Genomic DNA, 24,723 nt, shown 5'->3' with positions numbered 1-24,723 from the left:
AGATGGCTTTTCACCTTTTACTTTTCAACCATATTTAGACTGTAATGAGACGTCTAATAAAGATGTTTTTTCTACGGCCAGAAAACAACGGCTTTTCACCTTTCACTTTTCGACGTATGGCAAAGACGTCTTGTCTATCTTGTTTTTCCAGGTGGGTGTCTCAGGATGAGAAGCACTGCTCATGTTACGCATGGGTGTCATTTTGGTTAAAAGAGGAAATTGCACTCGTGCCTGATTTCTCTTCCTTTGCTATCTAGGTCAGATGATCTGTCAGTCTGCCGACAACAGTTTCAGAAAAGCGAATTCTTCCTGAAGACACAACGAGTCCTTAAAAAATGGTACGTAAAACTGACTCTGGTATAAAACACTGATTTATATAGATATCATTCATGCTATTTTGTTTCATTCAAGTTTCTTCTGCAAAACAAGTGGATTCTTGCTCTCTAACTTTTGCACAGGAAACCACACTCCACCATGTTGCTAAAGAACATGTCGTGGACTCAATATGTCAGAGCTGATATGAATGTTTCATGCTCCAGGTTGAATAGAGGCAGCGTCTACGTTCCAGCACATCTCTCACCGACTTGCTTTGTTTCTATTTTCAGCCTCAGGTTCACGCTGAATTATCGAAAGCACAGGAAAATGTTTTTTTTTTATGTTCCCACATTCCAAATATTTAGTGAAGCTGCTGCTTTATGCTATGTGTTTGCAGTCAAGCTCTTTGGTTGTGTGCGAAGTGGATGAGAGTCTCAAAGATCAACTGAGAAAATTTAGATTTCGAAAAGAGACCAACAATGCTGCTATGATAAGTGAGTAATGCTTCATAATGACATTTAACAAAAACATCAATAAAAGCAAATATAAGTTTTAAAAATAAATACTTTCAGTAAAAATTGACATGAAGAAACAACTTGTTATCCTTGAAGAGGAATATCAGGTAAGTGTGATTCAGTTTAATTTGTCTTTCATTGATTTTTGTTTTCCAATTTGCTATGATTTGACGTTGATTGTCTTTCAGGACATTTCACTGGATGAGTTAAGAAATGAGCTTCCAGATCGGCAACCCAGATATCCTTTGATAGAAATTTTATAATAGCAGGTACGTAAATAATTAATTTAAAATTGGAAACTAGAATATAAATAGATGAGCAGTCAGGAGCCTCCATGCATTGCCACAAATTACACATTGGACTATGTAAGACCACCCATGGTGACAGAGAAACTCTCATCAAATAAGTGCAAATATGACGAGAGCTACGTTGACTTTGATGCCCTTAGCCACCACAAACTTGTGTGGAAGTGGATTTTCAGCTTTGACAAACATGAAAAAAAAAAAAAAAAATACAGAAAAAATACATTGCATGGAGAAAGATTTAAGACGCAGACTCTCTCAAATACAGGCAAACGTTGCAGAGTGATGTGCATCATCTCAACCTCACGCTTCTCATTAAGGTTGTAGCGAGTTGTGTTTCACAGTTTCAGGGTGATGAAAAGTAGGCTGGTTAAATAAATCGAGTGATAATTCCAAAAAAGATGTTTTATTGTGCCCTGCAATGGACTAGTCAAGCTTCCTTGACTGTGCTGTACATTCATTGTATACAGTTACAAATACATCCATGCTGATGGTCGGGTGTCTTACCCATTCTGTTTCATCTTCTCCAGTCCCATTGGTGAGGAACAACATTCTCTAACATCCTCATAAAAATCATTGCCTATGTTGTATCGTCAACAATTATACAACAGGGGATGAAAATCACATCATTTAATGGAAAAAAATGTAATATTAAATATAAGAATGTAGATGTTATTTGATCCAAAAACATTCATTTTACAGGCTGCAAACCAGAGCAGCAGATGATGTATGCAGGCAGCAAGAATCGCCTGGTTCAAGCTGCAGAGCTCACTAAGGTACATTTAAAGTATGCAGGGTATCAAATAATCTATTTTATCGTCTCCTAAAATGTATTTAGTTGTACATGAATTGACCATTTTAAATTTCTCAGCCTTTGTAATTTTTAAGAATCTTTCATCACATTGGGACAGTCAATGTATTCAAATCAAGCTCTTATGAACCATTATATCTACAAGGCCAAGAATATCAGTTGATATACACACTTTGGTTATACTATATTTTGCTTATTATTATAGCGTTGGTTGTTCTGACTTTGTATGTGTGACCCATTTTACTTTTCCCTGTGAGGTCTTTGAGACGAGAAACACTGAAGAACTGACAGAAGACTGGCTGAAGAACAAACTCGCCTTTTTTGGCTGAATTTGCAGTTTTATTTTCATTACTGTCAATTTTAGTTTTGGTGACAATTGGATGTTTAACTTCAAGTTGTTCTATGATTCCTGCTAATAAATGATTACTTTGATAGGGAATATTTCCTTTCTTGCTGTAAATTATTTTTTTAGTTTTATAATTAGTTCTTATTTATATTTGTACATTTGTCTAAACTAGGATGTATATCAGCAGTATACAGCACATTTAATGGTCTGTTAAGTATATTATATAAAGATTCCTGGAACTCCTTTACTTACGCTACCCAACCACATAGTTTTAACAAATTATGTATTTTATTTTCACGAGTGTTACTTGTAAATTATATTTTCAAAAAAATGTCATTATCACTCGACTCTTGCAATGAAAATGTTGAGGACAACTGCATTAAAACACACACAAAAAAGATGAAAAATACAAATATGGACCAAAAAGCTGAAAACAAATGCTAAGCACATTTTATTACTGATGTGTATTCTAAGGTCATATCAGATCAAGACATTTTATACATGATTCTGCACTGATAGACAAAAACAGAAGAATCGGTTGAGGAAAAAAAGTCACTGTAAGAATTAAATCTACAAATGAAATCAGTACAGTTTGCAAATGTTGGTGGGCCAAATGTAATTAGTGCCTCTTGCTCAAATGTGAGCCATGAAGTTTACGATTGTTGGATTTTATGAAACAGGCACGATTTTTAAATGAATATACAGCTGAGACATGAAGCCATAAAATGCAGACACTGAACTTATTCACTGTCGCTGACTTCACTGGAATCAGAAGCTCTTTCGCTCCCGCTCCCACTCTGAGCTCTGGTCTCTGAATGATCGCTGCTGCGCTCGCTGTGGGCTGGAGACGCGCTGCGACTCCTGCTACGACTCCTGCTGTGGCTCCTGCTGCGACTTCTGCTGCGACTCCTGCTAGCTCGTCTGTTCCCTTCTTCTTCATCACTCTCGCTGCCTTCCGCCGCGCTGCTTCGCGCTGAGTCCTTCGGCTCATTGTCATCGCTATCGTCGTCGCTGCCGAAGATCTCTTCCTCGTCACGCATTTCTCTGGTTCTCTCCTCGCCACTCTCACTGCCACTAGCGCTCCTTTTTCTTCTTTTCTTTTCTCTGCCTTCTTCTTCTTCGTCTTCGGCTTCTGCCCGTTGCTCACGGACTTCATCTTCTCTCTCAGACTCACTTTCAGAGTTTTCTGCTTCGCTGCCACTGCCTTTTTCTTTCTCATCACCTGGTGGATTCAAGACGTGTAAACATCATTTACAGGATTTAGCAGACACACAATAACCAATGGTTTTCTGTCACTACTTGCATGTCTGGTAAAAGTTTTGTACAAGAAAAGTGGAAAAACAGCAACAAAAAGAAAAGGAAAAACTGACCTGAATCCTGCAGGTCTTTGTCCAGGTCCATATCTTCCTCGTCTTCTGGTTCATGGTTCTCCAACTGAGCTTTCCGTGCTTCCTGATAACCATCAAAGTAAAAATAAGAAATAAAAACAAAGGTCAGTCATTTTGATAACTATGAATATTGTAGAATTCAGCATCCAACTTCAAAATAAATGTCCCAGCAAGATGCTTTTTTGAATAGTATGTTAAGGTTTCATTTATTCAGACAACAGTTACTTAGAAAATCCACTTTGATCTCCTGACATGAATCGCTTTGATGTTTTCTTTGAAGTTTCCTTAACTTCCGGGCAGTAATGACAGAAAGCTTCTTGCATCATCATCTTGCTGGAATTACTGCGCAAAAGTGATGGAAACTTCAAAAGAAACTTCAAAGCAATCAGCAGAGGCCTTTGACGAAGACTGGCAGTTGACAGTCGAAACATGTCATGAGATCAAAGTAGATTTCCTAAAGACGGGCAGACACTGTGCAATTTTTTTCAATCGTTATACTCAGCTCCAGCTCAACCTGTGCGACTCAATTGCAGAGGCTGAATGTGCGCAGCTCACGATTCATGTTCTCACACTGTACGAACCGACATTCTGACATGATCTGACTGCTCACACTGTACGTTCATACACGACATGTTGGGGTTTTGTTCCCGGAAATGCAACGTACAAATTAGAAGAAGAAGAAGCATCGCCATTAAAACAGTAGAAGAAGAAGAACCCATAAGTGGAGAGACACTCGCAAATCTCAGCAAAAAGAGCTTTAAAAAAGAAAAGGCGGCGATATGATGGACCAGGAACTAAATGGACAGTACGGTCTGTCAATTTTACAACGGTCCCACAGAGTTTGCGCATGCGCAGTGTGAGAGTTTGAGGTAAAACGGTCATTGGCACTGCTTCAACAGCCCGATACCCTCAAGAGAAGCGACAAGGATTTCAAACATGTTTGATTTTCTTACAACCATACGATTGCTGATTGGTGGCTGGTCGTGAGGTGTTAATCGCTTCTCGTGACCCCATGTATACTACACGATGCACGACACACGATTTAGCAGAGACTCAGCCTGATCCCAACAATAAACGCTGAAAACGGGCCAAAAATTGCACAATGAATGCCTGCCTTTAGTAACAGTTGTCTAAACAAATGAACCCTTAACGTTCATGACAGTATATGACTTTTAAATAATGTCCAGTTTATCACTTGCACAGAACTTTTACAGCCAGCCAATGGCTTTCAAACGTCTGCTTTGGAACAATATTTCCTGCAACTTAAAACCAAGCAATTTATTGCTGCTGTGAGCTACCATACTGGATCCATTTCAATCAGAAATATATATACAAGTAAATCTATTTTGCAAATCAAATGATATTTTGGTAGCTTTGACCAAGGAAATAATTTGTATCAAAGGAAAGAGTTAAACCCTTGTCCAAACCCATATTGGTAAAATAAAACTAAAAATAATTCACTGTAAGGGTAGAGATCCCCCAAAAGTTCTGATTAACTCAGTCACTAAACATGCAACATTTATTATTCCTTTTATCAATATATCAGAATACTGGAACTTGCTTCCTATAATAAATTAACAGATTGGTTCACCAGCTTTGTAAATGTGTAGAATTTAATGTGCGCTTACCTGAGCTTCCAACTCCTTCTCGTTCATATCTCTGTGCTTACACACCAGCACAGCGTTTGTAGTGGACTGAGCTCCAGCCTTTGCTCTTCTCTTGCTCAAACGCACTCTGGTAAAATAATAAAAAGGCTATTAACGCCTGAACAGAATAAGCCACCTTTAGTCCTGCATTTTCTGTTTTTCTTTTCCTTTTAAAATATCAAGCATCTCTAAACAAACTTATGCAAGATGATAGATAAATTAAAGAAAATTGCAACTCAAAACCATAGAATATAATCAAAGCCTCCTTGGTATGAAGTTACCTTGTCTCCAGCTCATTGTAGTAAACACCGTCTCCATCTCTGAAGATGAAGAAGTAGTTCTCCTCGTAACCCTTGCTGGCTTTGTTTTTGACGTTCCAGTTGTACTCTCTTGCAATCTTGTAATCATACCTAAAAAGATGGAAAAAAACAATAAATTGCTAAAACAACACTAACTTTGTTGTACATCGGTATGACTGATGAGATCTGTGCACTGAATATTAGTTTCTGTGGAGTGCTTTGAGTGTCACGACAAGTGTGACATAAATCCAAGCCATTGTTATTATATATAGGAATATATATTGGCCTAGTGGTTACAGAAGTGGGCTTGTAACTGGAGGGTTGCAGGTTCAAATCCACTGTGGGCCATCACTGTGAGACCTTGAGCAAATACCCTAGACCTAATTGCTTATATGTATATATATATATATATATAGTATGCAGTACATTTTAAAAACCAAAGTACTTACAGATCTTCAGGCATATAATCCATCCCTTCATCACAGTCCCTCTTGCGCTTACGAAGTGTCTCTTCATTGGGCAAGAAGTAGGCCACAAACTGATTTCCTTCCTCATCCATCATACCCCTGTGTTACACAAATTACACACATGCAGAGGTTTAATGCGTTATTATCAGACATTATTATCATTTACCACAGGATGCAGTGCGAGCCGATACCTGATCATAGCCTGAGACATCATCTCTACTCCAGCTTGTGCTGATGCATCTTTAGGGGCAGGATCAGAGTCAAAGATGACTTGCGCACAAGGATTGATCCACATCTAGTAAAGTCAATGAAAAGTAGAAAAATGTGTCGTAAATTCTTATTTTTGTTCATAGGAATCGTTTCCATTTTATCTGTCAAACTCATTTTTGCTCAGGAGCAAAATACGGACCAGTTTGATCTCAAGTGGGCGCCAGATTACACTTCCACATATAAATGTGATATCTGTACAATATCTATATTATAAATATAAAAATTTTGGGACCAATTTTTGTGCATTTTTAAGGGAATTTTGTGGAATTGTCTGTGAGAAATTGCACAATTTTAGAAAGGTTTAGAGTTAAAGTGACTGCTATCATGTGATAAAAGCAAGGGGAAATTGGGAGTAACTGCAAATATTGTGGTTTCATGGCATTTGTGTATTTGGAGGTGTTGAGATATCCACAACTGAATTATTTGGGAATTTACCAGATGATTAATGTTTTCCCACTCATTTTCTCTTCCTCCTGCAGGCCGAACCGAATGCTCTAAAAGGCCGGATTTGGCCCCTGGGCCTCAAGTTTGACAAATGTTCTAAACCATTAACAAAATGAAATTGTGTTAGCATTTTACCTTGAAGTCCGGAAACACTGGCAGCACCTCCACTGGTACAACTCTGGGTTTACTGTAGTGCTGTGTGATCTAGAAATAAATGTCAGCATTAGTAAAAACTCCACAATTGACTACTAGTTTGTTGGGAATGCTATATACTGTTTGCATATTCAAAAGAAAGATTGAGGCAACATGATTTTATCCTAACTTACTGATTTCTGTGCATCCTCAAACGTCTTCTCAATAGCAGAAATCTGACTGTCTCTGTCTTTGTAGAACTCTTCCTCTGTGAACTGCTGCTTGACGGACACCCCAATCCTGAATAGAAAACATATCTTACACACTGCACATGTTTGAAGATTATACATGTATTTGCTTTGATTTTGATTTTTTTTTATCAGTGCCAAAGCAAAAACCTAAAAAAAATGTTTAGAACTTACTTGACTTCCACTTTCTCATTAGAGACACCGTATCTGTTGAATTCTGTCGAGATGTATTCAGTTTTCCTCATCCATGGCACCACTTTGGCATGTTGCTGGGACCTAAGTTTGTGAGTGAATCATCATCATTAATATATCATTAATACAAAGCTCTCTGTTTTTTTTGTTTTTTTTATATATACATTTTATTTTTGTAGTCTTCAGAAATGTTTAAAAAGGAGCAAACAGTCAATTGTCTAACTAATCAGCCCAAAAGTTGTAGGTTGAAGCATCACAAAAAAGAAAATAAGGATCTAGATAATATCACTAAAAAATAATTACAAAATTAATATCACTATTTTTATAATGCACATTCAATATACAGCATATTCCACACAAAGTTTTATATATACATTTATACATGCACATCAAAGATAAATAAATATATGTACCATATACTGTACATATATATATATATTTTACTTTATTCATTATTTTTTTCTTCTGTGGTTTATATATATATTGTCTGTTTATAATATGGACTATGAGTCTGAAATAAAGCCTATCTATCTAACTACATACATACACATGCATGTGAATAATATTAATATTTTACTATTTAATATTTCATATTTAATGCACAAATTTCATCAATTCAATTTTAAACAAAATATAACGTGGCAATATGCTCTATCCCACTATATACCTTTTATTATGTTTATCGAGTAGGTATTAATATATTTTATACCGTTATGTACATTTTATACTGTTTGTTATTGCTGTCCGAGGTAAAATTGTATTTTTTTGTTTTTTAAAGTACCTTTTTGAACTGGATGGGGCTTGGATATCCTCCTCCAACAGTTTTTCATCAGCAGGGTCCAAGAGAACTGCAAAAGTAAAATAATGGCTCAGTCCACACCAGTATTTCCTGAACCCTCGGCAGTTACACTGAAAATAATGTGAATAACTACAGACTTACTGTTGGAGTCAATGCGGTAAGTGTCTGGATTGATGAGGTCGATTGTGACCCCAAGATCTGGTTCAGTGAGGAGCTCGTGTTTATGCTGCTTCTCCAGTGAAGTGGCTTTATACTGTACAAACCTGGCATAAAACAGGAAAGCATTGTGCAGTGTCCCTAATGCTCAGTGCTTCATTATTATTACACAGCCACGTGTGTGTAGTACCAACCTGTGCTGGTCGAATGGATACGTGATGAATTTGGGATCAAATGGGATGTCGGGCAAAGAGTTGCAGTACTTCACTCGACAGACAATTCCAGACCTACGTATACACATTGTACAGATGCTTAATGCCAGAAAAACCCATTTTAAGTTACAAAATATGGAATCTTTAATGCACTCACCTTTCTGGGACTGTTCTGTGAGAAGATGGCCTGTTGTGAGAGAAGACAGACAGTAGGTGATTATTGAGATATTTTTATTTACAAAGTGTCTAGAGATATGTAGCCATAGCCCCCGGGACTATAGTTAGTCTTTAGCATTTTCTGACCTAAGATAAGGTGAACAGACACAGAGCAGGTATTATGTGTGTTCTAAAATTACTAAAAAAAAGTACATATCCTAGATAGGTTCAGATGATTTTTTTTTCTTTTTACAGGGATATTGATTTGATAAACTGTAACAAGTATTACCTTTACTTTGCATTGAATCTTACTGATTATTATAACAATGTTTTTTTGTGTTGCAATTTGGTGCGTCTATGGTGTATCTAGTTGTTTATCAATGTTGATATAACATTTATTTAGTCAAAAACAATCAATCGGTGCCGTCACATACAGACAAACCCTTTCTACAACAGTCATGGATTAAACCTAATCTTTCCATTTTCATGTATATATTTTTTTTCGTATCCAATCTTCGAACAAAAAACTATGAAAGCTTGTTTCTGCGACTAAAAAAATAAATAAAAATCACCACAGCAAGTCATAATTATGAGATAGAAACTGAGCATTTGCTGCAGTCCACCGCCACTGACTGTCACCATTTTTAATTAATTCAATTCAACTTTATTTATATAGCGAAAATTACAACAAAGTCATCTCAAAGTTTTTGACAAAATATAGTCCATAGTAAATTACACTATGATAAATCATTCATTAAAAAAACAAAAGAAAAAAAAAACATAAACATTTTAGCTGTTTATTCTGTTCTTAGAATTCAACACACATTACATAGTATAGAAAATAGTGGAAGTACATGAATAAAATACTGTAAAAATGATTGTCACATTTTGGTATGTTTCTTTACAACTTTACATTAAAAAATATGACTTTCTATTTCATAATTATGACTGTATATCTCGTAACTATGAATTTACTAACTCATAATTATGACTTTCCATAGTGATATTTTTTATTTTCTTAGTGGCGGAAAAAGGCTTAAAAACAACATAAAAATACAGTTTTTAATATTGATAAAAGCCTTGATGAATGTCCGTGCTCGATGTTGATATGACTAGTTACCATTGCCAACAGTCGACAATAATTACACATTTATACTGTATTTGTCGACAATTAACAATGCTAACATGCTAATTAACGTTAGCACTCAGGCTTCCGAGCATGTCGGCTCCACTCGGTGCACTGACTTATAGAAAGATTTTCTAAATGTAATGTCGTGACTAGCTCCTACACATGTAATGAAAGTGAAATATTTGTTTACGGTGTTTTTCATAGAACCACAGCTTGAAAGAGCACAATGCAGCTCAACTAACCCTAAAATAAAGCCGTTTTGAACTTACCTGTGGCCGTCTTCCCGTTGAGCTTGTGACTGAATAGTTGGAGCCATGTTTATAAGCCTATAGCAAACAACTGGGCTGTTTCCTAGTGGGAAATATAAACACAAACGCCTGATAATGTCTGTTTAAACCATGAAAGAACATACAGTTAACGCGACTGTTGTAACTAAGGAAGAGACTGGGATCAGTGAACCGGAATCAGTCAACAGCTTCCGCTTTGACGGGTTATGACGTCAAAAGACCGTAACGGTCCGATTTTGCAAGTATGGAGAGATATTTGTCTAAAAAATATTAACAAATAGATCCACAATTTTAACATGTGTTTTTTAATATTATTTTAGATAGGCTATATTAGGTTTTGTTTAAAAAAAATAAAATTAAAATAATAATAATTAAGATAAATAAATAAATATATATATATATATTCTGTTTGGTTTGTGATTGCCAATGTTGTGTATTGTGTTTTGATCAGTATTTGTATAATTTGTTAATGCGAATGATTTTTTTTTGAAAACTATGTAATTCATCCTTTTTTGTTAGCCTGCAGATATGGATTAAAGTGTCTGGTTGGATAAATGAAAATGTAATAAAATTGACTCATTCAGTGCATCATTTCCGTTTTAATTATTACTTTATTAATTTTATGTATACGTTTTATTATTTCTATTAGTATATTTCTATTACTTTAGTATCTAATTTAATTAAATACAATTATTAGTTTGTTGCAGCTGGTACACAGACGAATCCATATGAAAAAGAATGTCATTTGGTATTTTTAAATTACAGAGGACAGAGATCAAATGTTTCTTATTAATCATCAATTTATACTGGGTTGCTCTGTCCCATTGGTGTGTGTTTGGGTGAATCAGTTGATATTGTGAAGCGCTTTGGGACTACCTTGTTTCTTGTAAAGCGCTATATAAATCAAGTTCATTGACCATTTACCAAATATCGACTACAGCTCATGGGAGATTAATTTCACCATTTTCAAATAGAAATCCATGAAAACCCTAATACATAATAAAGAAAATACAAAAAAAACACACATGAAAATATTTTTTAATTAATTTAGGTTGGAAATATGTGTAATAATAATATAAACACTATTAAAACACTAAAGATCTCTGGAATGAAACTACAAATGCTGTTAGGTTGAAAATATCAACAGATTGAAGGAGCTTGTTTACGTTTATATCCCACTCGGGGGACTAAACTTGTCCTTTTCAAGTCTTTTAAATAGGATTTGGTGCCGTTTGATGAAAATCTTCAGGGCCTTGCTAATCACACTGAAAACCTACTTTTACCAACCACAGAAATTACAATTCAAGTAAATACACAACACAAATTATACTAAAATTACTTTATTACAGCTGATTTCTGTTCAAAATCCCTCTGCCAACACAATGGTACATACAACACAATATAGCAACCTTTATCCTATTCTTATTCTGTTTTATCAATCTTTTTACACAATTTAAATCCACTTTATTACTTAACCATCTCTTATGTAGCATCTTCATAATCTCTGTGACATTCAATAGCAATTTCCACCATTTATACACTTTAATACAAGTTATGAGTTGTAGTGGTGATGTGCCAAAGAATACTGACATTTTCAAAGAAATGCAATATCTTTTCCTAATTTGCCTGTCACCCTATTGCCTTGGTCAAACCTTTGGTTCATTGGCCAATAGACAAGAACGAAGCGGTCATAATGTCAAATCACCCGTCATCAGGCCAATGATTGGTTGAAACCATGGAAATGAAACAAACGCAGTGGTATCCAGACATGGCAACTTAGGTATGGCACAGTGTTTGACCGTAGGACATTGATTTTCTATTGTAGTTCTCATTCAGTATTCCAAGTTTTCAGTCGGTAGGAAATAATTTCTGACAAAAACCAGTAAATATTAATAAAAGAAAATAAAATCCAGGGTTTAGTGATGAGATTTTTGGAACAATTGCCAGATTTTCTCTCAACGACTGAGGTAAACGAAATGTCCATTAAAAAAAACTGTTGGCATGAATGTCAGGTCTGCTGGGCCCTTACGTCCAACTGTGTTATTGACAATTAATGGGAGATAAAAAATAAAATAAAAAAAATATCGATAAATACGTTCCTAATAAGTCTTTTTTTTTTTTTTTTAACTTGACATGACATCAGAAAATACATGTAACCTGTAGCGTGACCCAAGTTGGAACTAATTAGGACCAAACCTTGTTACCGACTATAATGCATATTCATCTAAACATTAAGGACAAAAAGGAATCCCAGCATTTCATATCCTCGGATGTGATAAAAGTACATCAAGACATTCCAGAAGAGCTGTTGACAGAACGAAATGGCTCTGAATCAGGGTGGGACAGCAGAGAAAACACTTTGCAGCTGCAGCATTAAAGGCAGAGTAATGCTAAAAGTTTTTTTTTCTTCTTCAATTCAATCCCCTTAATATATCTTAACTTTGACTTTCAATGTTGACAGTTTAAGTTGGTTATTTAAGTCTAGTTAGTTTTCTTTAACCACTGAATCCAAAATAGTTATTACTGTAGAAATTGTTATCCAAAGATTCATCTTCGGAAAATGTGTTTTGTCCTTTCTAAAAAATAATGGCAATTCAAACATGTTAATGGGTTAAAAAGGAAAAATCTACAAGTAGATTTTTTTTTTTACTAAATAACTACTTAATAAAAGACAACTTGTTGGTTTGATGTACAGACATTTCCAAGCAACCTACACTGTATTTTGCATCAAGTATGTGTTTGGAATGGGGGAACATTTGATAAATGCACCTTTAAAACTAACTATTTTAAGTGGCGAGCCTGCTGTCATGGTCACGACAATCACCTTACAAGGTTTGCCTGCACATTAAAAAAAAAAAAAAAAAAAAAAAAAGCTTCAGTTGTTGTACAAATTGCTACAACATCCTCACATATTGTGTTCCAAAACAAATAGATATATTAGAAGCTGCAGAAGGGAGTGGGAATGCTTTATCAAAAACAAAAAACCTACCAAAACAAACATATACTGTGCATATAGGTTGTTCATTTCCTGTGTGTACAGTATATGTGGCTGGGAGAAAATTATTGAAGCATGGAACAAACGTGTAGAGAAATATTTACTCAGCAGGTTCTTTGCAAAAAGAACCTGAATGCATCTAGCCATATAAAGTGCTTTTAAAAAGGCAGCTGATTTTTTATTCATTTTTTTTAAAAAGGCACTAACAAAAAAAAAAAAAAACATCTGATCATTCACAGGAAATGTCTTGGCCAAATGAGTTTTTTTTTTGTTTCTAACTCGCTCTTCTGTATAACAATCATTGAAATAAAGGTTTTCAAGTTAATCCCTCACGTACCACCTTGAAGTATAAAAAGCAAAAGGATTAATATGTCCAAACGAAGAAAAAGAACAACTTTGCAACAGGAATCAGGATTAAATCAACCCAAATGTTGCTGAAAAACAAGCTGAAGTAAACATTCACCTGTTGGTTACAAAAAGTAATTAACTCAAACTATCGGTAAACATCTGTGACTGAAAAAGGCACTGTAGTAGTGTTGTAGCAAATGTCTGAATCCATTGGTAATAATATATTTGGTTCAAATTCTTTAAAGTTTCATTCTTTGTGATAACTAGATAAGCAAATGAGAAGACAGACAATTTTAAAAAAGAGGCGTTGATTTGATCACATTGACCATTACAGCAGGCTGGTTTGAACGGAGCAAAGCATCTTGGGTAAGGCATGTAGATTGTAACCAGGATCACAGGAGATCGATGTGGAATAAAAACAGCTGATTGTTTCTTGCGACATTGTAAATATTTGTCAAAGGCTTTTTAACAGTGTTTTATGTGCAAAAAGAAAGAAAAGGCCGTGTTTAGCATCAACAGATGTTTAAACGCAAATTATTAGTAGAATCAAAATCTATCAATGTGGTCAAGTTGGAACAACGGGTTGACACTGAAATTGCTAATGTGCTAATGTGATATAAGGCTAAAGAGCGTGCGTTTGTGTGTGTGCCAAAAAGTGTGGTGATGACGGGCTGAGCCTTTTCCAGCCCTTTGACCTGAGCAACATTTATTCCATCACATCCACATCTGTACACGGTATAAATCGTAAAGGTAGCGCCAAAGACACTGTGCAGATTCTCTGTCCTGCTATAGTAAGATGGGTTCTTTGTCTCCAAAAGCTCGTATTCTGGCTCAATGGCCCCTCCATGGTTTTATGTGTAGGAGAGGTGTGACCCGTTGGATATCTGCGAGGTCACGCTGGTGCTCCTGCTCATGCTCTGCTCACTGCGGCCCCCTGAGGGAGTCCTCCCCATGCCCTGAGGACTGTTCTGTATACCTCCACCACTGCTGCGAGAAAGCAGGACAGCTGATGATGAGTGACTCCACGGTGGTGGGCCCCCTCCTCCCTGCATTCCCTGCCCCCAGCCTTGCTGCATGGGTGCCCCTCCAGGACTGGAGTGATAGTGGTGATGGCTGCTTTGGAGACTTGACCCAGAAGCAGAGCTGGCCCACTGCATCCCCCCCTGAGAGCTGGCAGTTGGGTGCTGTTGCAGATGGTGATTCCAGCCACCGGGGGCTCCTGGATAGCTGTTGCTCAGGCCCTCTGGGGAGATGTTAGATAGGACCATGTTGCTGAAGCCCAGCCGCATACTCTCAGAGTCAAAGGCCTCCACTTCCCTGGCCTGGCGTTCCAGCAGGCTGCGGATTCGCTCCAGACGCTCCTTCTGCAGAGACACCATTTCCTCCTCGATCTAAAGGAAAGTTAAAATAGAGAAATAATTGAAAAAATGTGATTGTTTTGATAAACCAAAAACTGCACCTTTTAACCTCCTCTTCTCACCCACTAGGGCTGGGCGATATGGTCCAAATCCTATATTTCGTTACTTTTTCTCAAAATGGCAATATACGATATAAATCTTGAGAATTTTAATTCAAATGAAGTCTGACCAGAAAGGCCATTCAGGGTTAAATTTTCTGATGCAAAATGCCACACAGGCACATTTAATAACAAACAGTTGATTTGGTTGATTAATTAGGAACACCTTGATCTCAGATGTTAAGCTTCTATGTTGTAAAATAAAGACATTTGTGGTCATAAAGCAGGAGTGTCAACTCATTTTAGTTCAAGGGCCAAATGGGGACCAGTTCGATCACAAATGGGCCACAGGTCTTAATCGAGAAAACAAATTCAACATTGATGTGCCCAAGTTTGCACTTATAAATTTCACGTAAATTATGGAAGGCATCAACAATATCTAAGCATTAAGTGACAGATCATTTATATACCTTTGATATATTTATTTCTTTGACAATTTTTTATTTAATTTTGGGAGATTTTGTGGAATCATTTGAGGCAAAAAAGGAAGAATTATTATTTTCACTTTCTACAGCGGGCCAAATTGTATGCTCTGAAGGGCCGGATTTGGCCCTCGGGCCTTGAGTTAGACATGTGTCATAAAGGTTCAATGTTAAATATTCACAAGTGGCAATATTGGATTTTCCAATATGTCAATGCCAGTTACGGTTACTGTCAAATAGGAATCATATTTATAATTCCTGAGGTATAGAAGCTTAGAAATGTGCTGGGTTTTGGTTTACTAATATTATACTATTATATATTGATAAGCGCATTGAGATGACTTTGTTGTAAATTGCGCTATACAAATAAACTAGTATGACAAATTTCATGCTTATAGACATAATTGCACAATTCTTCCCCAAACAGACCAGACTACTATAAGAGACAGCACGTGTGAGTGAGTTCTGTAGTGTGGATGTTTAGTGGAGGATCCAGGTTAGGACAAACTCAAAAATCCATCTTACTGTGATTTTCATGCGGTTCGGAGAGGTAGTGAAAGCAGTGACTCCTAAAACAAGCATCGTAATGAAAGAATAAGCTTCAAAAAATATATAAAGTATATCAATATTGTAATTTTCTATATCGCCAAAACAGAAAACTCGATAAATCTTGAATCTCGATACATCGCCCAGCCCCAACACCTACATTTTTAAAACCCTCAACCAGAAAGCAGGCGTCGGCTCTAGTATTTGAGCCGACAAATAGAACATTTCCCTTTTGTTGACATGAAACAATGTTTGGCTCAAGGTCACTTAACAAAATGAACAGGTCCAGAATGTTAGTAAAGTTAGATTACTGCTACTGTGAACTGTGGTCAATAAAGTTCAAGTAAGAACCAACAAAGACAAACACGAGTTGTGAAATCTGTGTGATGCCTGACTAGCCTTTTTGGAGGGCTGAAACCAAAGATCCGAACAAACAACATTCTAGATTTGAAGCATTTACTGTGAAAATGTTCTGTTTGTTTGCAGTGGGAACAGGTAAAAATGGCATATTTATAAATTGTCCTATGAAGTTGAGAAAGTGTTTTGTAGTTTTTAGCCTCCCTCAAAGTTCTTACATAAATACTGTTTAGAGGGTTTGTGACACAGAAGACAGTGACTTATATTTCAGAACTAACTTTAACAGAGCTGTCTTAACTGTCATTAGGAAAATTTAAAAAAAACAAAACCTAATTTTACCTCGGAAAAAAATGACAGGTTTGTTTCTTTTTCTGACTTGATACCAATATGCACATGCATTGGACATGAACAAGAATGGATACATTGATCTGAATCAAAGGTTATTCCAAAACACACCAACTAAATGTATCAAGATTATGGCTGTGTACATCACAAGAAATGTTCTGCTGATGATATAAATGAAGAGAAACCTTTTGTTCAAGTAGAGCCCTTCGGAGGGACACTCTTTGTTCCAGCTCTTTTCTTTCCCGTTCGTGTTGGGAGTCCGTCTGCATCTTGATCTTGCTCTGGTAGGCGTTGAGAAGCTCCAACTCCTGTTGCAGCTGCATGCGTAAAGCTTGGCACTGAGTCTCCTGAGTCTCATCCAGACGAAGCTAAAGGTGGAAAGACGGTAAATATCAGGATTCGTGGAGTGACATTCAAACAGAGCTAATACTGGGTTGGACAAATCCTTCAGAGGTGGTAAATATGAAGCTGGTATCAAGGTAAGAGTTTGCCTCTCAGAACGATTAGATTAGAAACATTTGGCATTACCATACTCACCGCCTGGGTGGAAAGCATCTCATTGATGGAGTGGTCATACTGCTCTGCCAAAATAGCAAGTTTGCGATGTTGCTCCTGCTTCAATCGCTTCAGGACGGCCTTGTGCTCTGCCTTTGGTGTGGTCTCCAGCAGATGGTTCCTCAGTGCTTTGTACTGTCTCGTCTGGATCTTGCATGTGTCCTGGAACTGCTTCTTGATCTGTAACTCTTTGGACTAAAATATGATTTTATAAATAAATAAATGGAAAGAAAGAAAGAAACACATTACCATTTGTGTGAAGGGAAAAATAAACTAAAGAATACAAGTCTACTTATGTCCGTCTTGATTTAAGAGGATTATATTCACTAGATCAGTTCTTTTTCAACCACTGCTCCATGGCACACCACTGTGCTGTGAGAGGTGTGGTCAGGTGTGCCAATAGAACTTTTTAAATCAAATTAATCAAAAATGATTTAGATAGCAAATGATTTGAATGTTTTGCATCTCTGATGATTTTTAAAATGTACAAAAATGTGGGGATTTTTTTTTGGTTTATTTTAAACACGAGTGAAACAAAACTTTTTTTGCGCAAATCAAATTTCGTAAAAATGGTTGAAAAACACTGCAACTAGCCACACAATGAAAATTTGAGATCAATGTGTGGAACCTTAAGGCTCTTGGGTTGCTGGCGGACTTCCATCACGTGTTTGCGTCGGAGCTCTCGCTCTCTCCTCTTGTTATACTCCTGCTGATTGGTGAGCTCCGTCTGGTGCTGCAAGCGGATCAGCTCAGCCCTCGTCTTCTGGATGGTGTTAACCTGACGGAACTCCAGCTCCTGCATGGACTCGTGATGCCGAAGGAGCATGGCGTGCTCCAAGTCCTTCTGAGTCTGACGTTTGTTTAGCTCCTGCGTGACAACAAATTTAAATCAGTTTTAAGACATTGATATATAAAAGAAATAATTACAGTGAAGAATGACAGATACTAAAACAGTCCTAAAGAGAACAAACCTCTCTAACAAGGTCCTGCTCAATATTGTGGCGGGCAATCAAGATCCTCCGTTTAAACCTGCGGCACTCTAGCTCCAGGTACTGCCTCTGCCTGCGCTGTAGGTTGGCCTCCTCTTCTGCTTGGAAGTGCTGGATGTTCTCCTTCTGCTTCGACAACCACTCTTGTTTTTCTTTTTTAGGCGTCGACTGGTTTTCATTTAACTCCTATGGACACATTTAGGGCATTGCTAGTCAGCTTAGGAAATAAATCAATAGGTGTATGTCTAAGGTGATGAAAAAACAACAGAAACTAGACACATGCCTCTTTCAGTTGCTCTTTGCGAAGTTTGTATTCCCGTCTCTGTGATTCAAGGAAGCTGTTGAGTTCTTTTTTCTGCTGACTTTGGATATGCTGCTGGAATTTCTTCTCATCATTGCTAAAGGTTTTTGCCTGATGAGAACAATCACAGTCAGTATAAATATGAAAGGAAGAGCAAAGGTAAATGTAACATTGGCTTATCCTACATCTTTCTCCATGGATACTTGGTGTTTCTTGATCAATTTCTCGATTTCCTGGGCAAAGTTATTCCTTTGGTTCTCCAACTCCTTGTCCAGTCGAAGTCTGTGCTCGTCCATTTCAGCCTTCAGCTTATTCTCCAGGGCCATCAGCTGCTTCTGATGCTGCCGCCTCATTCGCTTGTAGCCCAAAATTTGCTCCCTTAACTCGGAATCCTGCTCATGCTCCTTAATCTGGCGAGTGAGCTGGAAAACAGACAATTCACAATGAGACAGAATACATTGTGTTCCAATACAAAACACACTAGTGAAGGATACATTGTTATACAAATATACAAATATTTTAAGTGGTTCCCAACCTTTTTATGGTCATGGCCCCATTTTTATATTAGAAATTTCTGCCAACCCCAGAGACATTTTTTCTTTAGAATTTGTTTTTGATCATGTTTTTATACAGGATTAGTGCACAAAGTGACAAGATGCAATGGCTCAGATATTTTTTTTACTGCATTTTATTTGAAGTAGAATTGTATTTGAGAAAGTGAAAATATAGAATACTTTTGTTTGAGATTGTGTGTGGTAAAGAATAATATTTCAATATCAATAATAAATTATATAAATATATAATTTAATCAGTATATTTTTCATCAATTACTACACATTTCAGGCGACCCCGAGGTTGAAGAACACTGCTTAAAGCTCTAAATGGTGAATAAAACGGTCTATAACTTTAAAAAAAAAAAAAAAAGCTAATTTGGGAAGAAGCAGAGACAAAAGCAGAACAAGCAAGAAGAAAAACAGAGGGCAGATTATTGCTAAAACAGAATAAGTTGTTTTACTTTTGATATAAATCTCGGGGTGAATACTGATCATAATGACTGCTTGTTGTTTTTTTCAGCGAGAAGGTTCAAAAGTGCGTTGCTGACATTTTTCAATATTACATGGATTTCTTTGGGCAGCAGTTGTCAACATCATCATCTGGTTTGCAAATAAATTAAATTCCCATTTTGTTTTCAATGGGCAATTTCATGAACAATTTTCGTAGCGGCCCTCTTACCACTGAAGCTGTGCGAATGGTTGCAAAGTGTTCCCGGTTCCGTTTTGGCCGTGGTGCTTGTGTAGCAGCAGACTGTGGCTCACTAGGTCTGTTTTGAGGCTCTGATGCTTCACTGCCTTTCTCTTCCTCCTAAATAGTTAAAAAATAAATGAAATGAAATAATGTAAGCGTGAAACAGAAACTAGAATTTATGATAGTTTTTGTGTAAACAAACAGCTGAGGCTGTGAGATCTTACAGGTTTGAGATGAATGACAGAGCTGTTGGACATCACTGTGTGGTCTCCCTCTATGTCCACTTCACTCTTATCATCGCCTGCATCCGTTAGACTATTGACAGAGCTGCTCTGGGAACTGGCACTAATTGACATGCTGGGAATGGATTGGCTGCTGCCCACGCTGTTTACTGTACCGGTTCTGCTGCTCACACTGTGCTCTTGCTCCTAAACATTTTTAGAAAACACAGGAGACAATAAAGTACAAATTTACACTTATGCTATGGCTTTACATTACATTAAATAATATGAGAATCTAAAAGACAACAGCCTTGACAAACCTCATCATCATCTTGTGCCTCATTTGTTGGGCCATTGTGAGCTTCCTGGAATAATATCTTCTTCATTTTACGATATTGCAGATTGTCTAACTCCCGCACTGCATCTTTAGTCCGATTTATCAGGTCAATAAGGACTGATTCTGGTCGCTCACGCTGCACAAACGCATGCTGGAAATGGTAGAGGACAAGTCATTCAGCATCAAAATAGCCCTGAAATTCAGAAATCGAAGGAAGCTTTTAGGATGTAATCATTAATATTACCTTTAAGAGCTCCTCAGAGTTTGGCCTATCCTGAGGAAATTTCTGAAGGCAAGAATCTACAAAGTTTCTGAAGTAATCTGACCTAAATTGGTGAAAAGGAAAAAAGTTTTTAATTTTATTTTTTAATAAACAATAAACAAATTGATACTACATTGACTTTTAACTAACCATTCACTGGACTGCAGCGTGGGGCTCTCATTCTGTGCTATGTGATATAAGGCACTCATTGCATTCATATTGAAGAGAGGAGGCTTCCTTTCAGCTAAAAACAAAGCAGATTTTGAAAATGGTAAATAAAGCATCACAGAAGGAAAAAAAAAACATCTTTAAAAAAAAAAAAAAAAAGAAAAATCTAAATACCATAGTTATTAAAATATTAGATTCAATGTATAATATAATAATAAAAGTGTGATTTATATCCAGGATAAATAAAAGACTCACCTAACTCAACGCATGTGATTCCTAAAGACCAAATGTCCACCTTTCCATCATACTGGCCTTCATCCATGGCTAAAATGACTTCTGGTGCCATCCTAAAAAAAAAGCACAAACCAGTTATTTCACTCATAAAAAATAAATAAGTCTGTAGTAGGGCTGGGCGATGTGGACCAAAATTCAAATCTCAATATTTTTTCTCAAAATTTTAATCTCAATAATTAAAATTCAAATAACTTCTTTCTAGAGAGACAATTCTGGGTTAAATTTGCTGATGAAAAATGCCCTGCAGGCTAAAATAACAATACAGTGTTTTAAAAATGGCAAAAAAAATTAACTTGAGCGTATATCACAAACAAAGACAACTAGCGGCTCCTAAAGTAAATGCACAAAATTATTAGAAAAAATACACTAAAGGACACAAAAAGAGAAAAAATTAACAATGGGAGAACAAAAATACATAAAGGAACAAAAATACATAAAGGAACAAAAATTAACAAAAGGACAACAAAAGACACAAAAGGAGGAAAAATACACAATGGGACAACAAAAATCAAAGAACATACATAGCAAAAAATACTCGGAAAGACATCCAAAATGACCAAAAATTACACAAAAGAAGAACAAAAATACATAGGACAACAAAATAAACAAAAGGAATAAAAAAGGACCGGCACATTTATTAACAAACAGCTGCACAATATATGCCACTTTTGGCTTTTTCACCTACAAGAGACAGTATGTGTGAGTGAGTTCTGTAGTGTGGCTTTTTTATGGGAGGGTCTTGGTTAGGATGCACTTAGTAATCATTTTAACTGAGCTTTACATGTTCTAAAAAGTAGAGAAAGAAACGACTCCTAAAACTAGTATTTTAATCCAAAATAATATATATATATGCAATACTGTAATTTTATATGTTGCCAAAATAGAAAACTTTATGTATCTTGGATCTTGATATATTGCCCAGGCCTAGTCTGTAGTAGAACTTTGTTAGAACGTACCAATAAGGAGTCCCAACAAAGGAGTTTGCAGGACAAGCAATGGAGGCAGAGCCAAAATCTGCTAGTTTTACTTGCCCTGGCTCAGTAAGCAAGACATTTCCTGCTTTGATATCTCTGAAAAACATGTAAAAAAAAAAAAAAAAAGATGATTAAAGCTTCAAACAGAGGAATAAGTGCCTAAAGGGCTGAACATGGTGCGCAACACGCTACAAGACACTTGAAATTCTCACCGGTGAATCATGTTGTGGGAGTGCAGATAAGCCAAGCCTTGAAGAGCACCGTGAGTAATTGCAGCTATTTCAACTTCTTGGAGAGGTTTCTTGTGAACTAGAAAGAACGCGTCACCAGTGATGTAAGAATGGAAAAAACAACAATTTTCCAGCTATGTTCTTTTGTGTTAACTCACCTTCTAATAAATCCGAAGCCGAGCCTAAACAATACTCCATGACCAACTGCAAAGAACAAAAGAGTGAACTGTTGCTCTGTTATCTGGACACAGGAAAAGCCCGTCACTGACAACCAGATAACTCACCCAGGCCGTGTGCTCTCTGAGGTAACATCCTTTGTATTCTATGCTGTTCGGATGTTGTATTCTACGCAGAAATTTCACCTCTTTTATGATGTCATGCCATTTCTGAAAAAAAAGAAGGAAAAAAAAGACACCTTTTAACAACAAGTGCACAACAACAATTATTTCTTTCTTTCTAAACAATTACCCATACCTCACTGGACTGCTTCCCACTATACGACATCTTCTTGATGGCCACCACCTCATTTGTCCGCACATCTTGTGCCTGAATCAGAAGGTTACATATTAGCAACTATTATCACTTCATAATTATAAACCACATTTACTAGTATTTACTTCTATTGCTAAGTAGTCAACAGCAATCACTTTGATACCAAAATGCAACGTAACAAAAATACATTTTTATCAGTATCATCTGATGGTTGTGTGTAAGAGCTGACAATCAACATGGAGGGCCTGCAATTTTCTGTGGTCGCCGAAATTGGACAAAAAAAAAAAAAAATCTGAATTTACATTTTGAAATGGAAAAGCAATCTGACCCATTTTTCTTTTACCACTTTCTCCCTCTTTATTTAAAATCAAGCCCAACATGACACAGAATGGCCTCAAACTGATAATCATGTTATTCTGTCAATGAAAATGAATTTAAAGCTTTATCTGAAGAGTGTTTTTAATTTTGTTGTTATAAACAAGCGTTTCAGATGATTATGACAGCATTCAAATCTGAAGAGGCAGGTTTAGTAAATAGTGTACTAGCTAAGTTGGTGATCATTTGACCTGGTGACATGTAGGATTGGGTATCGGTTGGGTTTTATCCAATACCGGTGCTTAAACCGGTACTTTAAAAAAAAATTAAAATGCATACACTGTGTCAAAATACAACACCCTTTTATTTTCAGGGCCAAATTGAATAAAATATTACCTTAAATAATATATATAACATAAGTAACATTATGGAAATAATAAATAAACAAAACCATTTCAATAATCATATTAAACTATATTATACTGGAGATGAATATTGTTATCATGATTTTATTTGTCATTAATCATTAATAGCTTTTGTAAACCCCTGAGCAAGCCAATCTATTGCATCACTGTGCAAATGCAAAACTCTGCCTCTTAAATCTGGTGTTAAAGCTTAAGTTTAACCTTTTGTCTACAAACACGACTTATGAGCTTAACATTAAACAGAAAGTCAGCGGACACTGAGTTGAAGTATAGACATAGCTCATATGTTGTCACATGTTGAATGGCAACGGTGTTTGCTAAGAGGAAAGGCTGCTCTCATCATCTGTGACAAATCACTTGGCTGCAAGGGATTTCGTGAAATACGTGAGGGTGATTTGCCAAGTTGGTGGTAATTAAAGATTTTACAAATAATATTTTGGACTCTATAAACGGGTGCCTGAAGGTCCAGACTCGAAAGTGTAGCAAATGCGATGTAATCTTGCGCAATCTTCCTGTTTCTGCATGTCGCCTAATAAAGCATATAAAAGTAAAAATTAATAACAGTAGTTGACTCCATTAACCCTATTAAGTTTGGTACAATTTCAGGGAGTTTAATAAGCAGTAAAATGGTCAGAAAGGGAAAAGATGAAACAAAAAACTGCAAAGTGATGCAGAAACCCTGAAAGGGTATTGGGAGAATTGGACTCTAAATGTGCTATTCAACGCACACTTTCCATTTGTGGTAAATGTATTTACATTAACAACTTAAACACTGTATGTGTTCTTTATTAAAACCCTTTTAAAATAAGTAAGAGAAAGGGCTATTGGCTTGCCTTGCCTTAATTTCCACTGCACAAAACAAAACGTCACTTTATAAGAAAGAAGGCTGAGGAAAGAGTTCCGCTCTAAGAACAAAGGTCTGTTAACAAAATACTCACAAAATAAACAGCGCCAAAGCTGCCATGTCCAATCTCACGTAGGTCTGTGTAGAGCTTCTCTGGGTCCTCCTTGAAGAAGAGCTCAGCAACATCGGGGTCCTTCAGGCTCCCTGCCCGATTGTTACTGGGCATAATGGGGAGTAGGGGGCAAAGTCGCTGCTGCCAGTAACTATCTGGGTCTGCGACAGCCAAGCAAAAGCCCCCACCGGCGGCTCATCTGCAGGACAGTGGTTTCATATGTTTTTGGAGCTAAAAATAAAAACAGAACAAAAAACAAATGTTTAGAAAATAGGTGAGCAAACAAGTTGTAGCAAAAACATTCATGGTCTCACAG

At 36.6% G+C, this 24,723-nt stretch overlaps 3 protein-coding genes across 5 annotated transcripts in view; 1 reads left to right on the top strand and 2 right to left on the bottom strand.

The window, feature by feature from the left end:
• The first annotated feature begins 215 nt into the window (after positions 1–215).
• gmfg (glia maturation factor, gamma) lies at positions 216–2,382 on the top strand. The gene is made up of 7 exons (XM_028465576.1): positions 216–338; positions 713–809; positions 888–937; positions 1,019–1,068; positions 1,588–1,670; positions 1,835–1,908; positions 2,201–2,382. The coding sequence occupies exons 1-7, from the start codon at positions 336–338 to the stop codon at positions 2,270–2,272; spliced, it is 429 nt and encodes a 142-aa protein (XP_028321377.1). The 5' UTR covers positions 216–335; the 3' UTR covers positions 2,273–2,382.
• Positions 2,383–2,717: 335 nt separating this feature from the next.
• Positions 2,718–10,306, bottom strand: paf1 (PAF1 homolog, Paf1/RNA polymerase II complex component). Its single transcript, XM_028465575.1, has 14 exons — positions 10,097–10,306; positions 8,700–8,729; positions 8,525–8,617; positions 8,316–8,437; positions 8,157–8,223; positions 7,358–7,459; positions 7,130–7,235; positions 6,939–7,007; positions 6,281–6,384; positions 6,072–6,188; positions 5,605–5,733; positions 5,306–5,411; positions 3,660–3,741; positions 2,718–3,511 (listed from the first exon to the last, which is right to left on the bottom strand). The coding sequence occupies exons 1-14, from the start codon at positions 10,141–10,143 to the stop codon at positions 3,030–3,032; spliced, it is 1,656 nt and encodes a 551-aa protein (XP_028321376.1). The 5' UTR covers positions 10,144–10,306; the 3' UTR covers positions 2,718–3,029.
• A 1,132-nt stretch (positions 10,307–11,438) lies between these two features.
• taok1a (TAO kinase 1a) overlaps positions 11,439–24,723 on the bottom strand; it is a 20,079-nt gene continuing 6,794 nt past the window's right edge. For 2 of the 3 annotated variants that reach the window (XM_028465568.1, XM_028465569.1), the window contains exons 2-20: positions 24,390–24,638; positions 22,694–22,765; positions 22,504–22,605; positions 22,378–22,423; positions 22,202–22,298; positions 21,972–22,085; positions 20,977–21,068; positions 20,704–20,797; positions 20,536–20,617; positions 20,275–20,442; positions 19,958–20,161; positions 19,722–19,850; positions 18,674–18,910; positions 18,471–18,599; positions 18,170–18,373; positions 17,827–18,066; positions 17,172–17,393; positions 16,829–17,011; positions 11,439–14,848 (exon numbers count right to left, since the gene is read on the bottom strand). In XM_028465568.1, the coding sequence (XP_028321369.1) occupies positions 14,309–14,848; positions 16,829–17,011; positions 17,172–17,393; positions 17,827–18,066; positions 18,170–18,373; positions 18,471–18,599; positions 18,674–18,910; positions 19,722–19,850; positions 19,958–20,161; positions 20,275–20,442; positions 20,536–20,617; positions 20,704–20,797; positions 20,977–21,068; positions 21,972–22,085; positions 22,202–22,298; positions 22,378–22,423; positions 22,504–22,605; positions 22,694–22,765; positions 24,390–24,521 (3,087 nt within the window). In that variant the 5' untranslated portion in view covers positions 24,522–24,638 and the 3' untranslated portion in view covers positions 11,439–14,308. The remainder of the gene's footprint in view (positions 14,849–16,828; positions 17,012–17,171; positions 17,394–17,826; positions 18,067–18,169; positions 18,374–18,470; positions 18,600–18,673; positions 18,911–19,721; positions 19,851–19,957; positions 20,162–20,274; positions 20,443–20,535; positions 20,618–20,703; positions 20,798–20,976; positions 21,069–21,971; positions 22,086–22,201; positions 22,299–22,377; positions 22,424–22,503; positions 22,606–22,693; positions 22,766–24,389; positions 24,639–24,723) is intronic. The other variant, XM_028465571.1, reaches the window with a different exon arrangement.

Source organism: Gouania willdenowi, chromosome 13, assembly GCF_900634775.1.
Source record: "Gouania willdenowi chromosome 13, fGouWil2.1, whole genome shotgun sequence".
Classification (NCBI taxonomy): Eukaryota; Metazoa; Chordata; class Actinopteri; order Blenniiformes; family Gobiesocidae; genus Gouania; species Gouania willdenowi.
The sequence above is the reverse complement of the archived record's forward strand: the minus strand, read 5'-3'. Positions and strand labels throughout refer to the sequence as shown.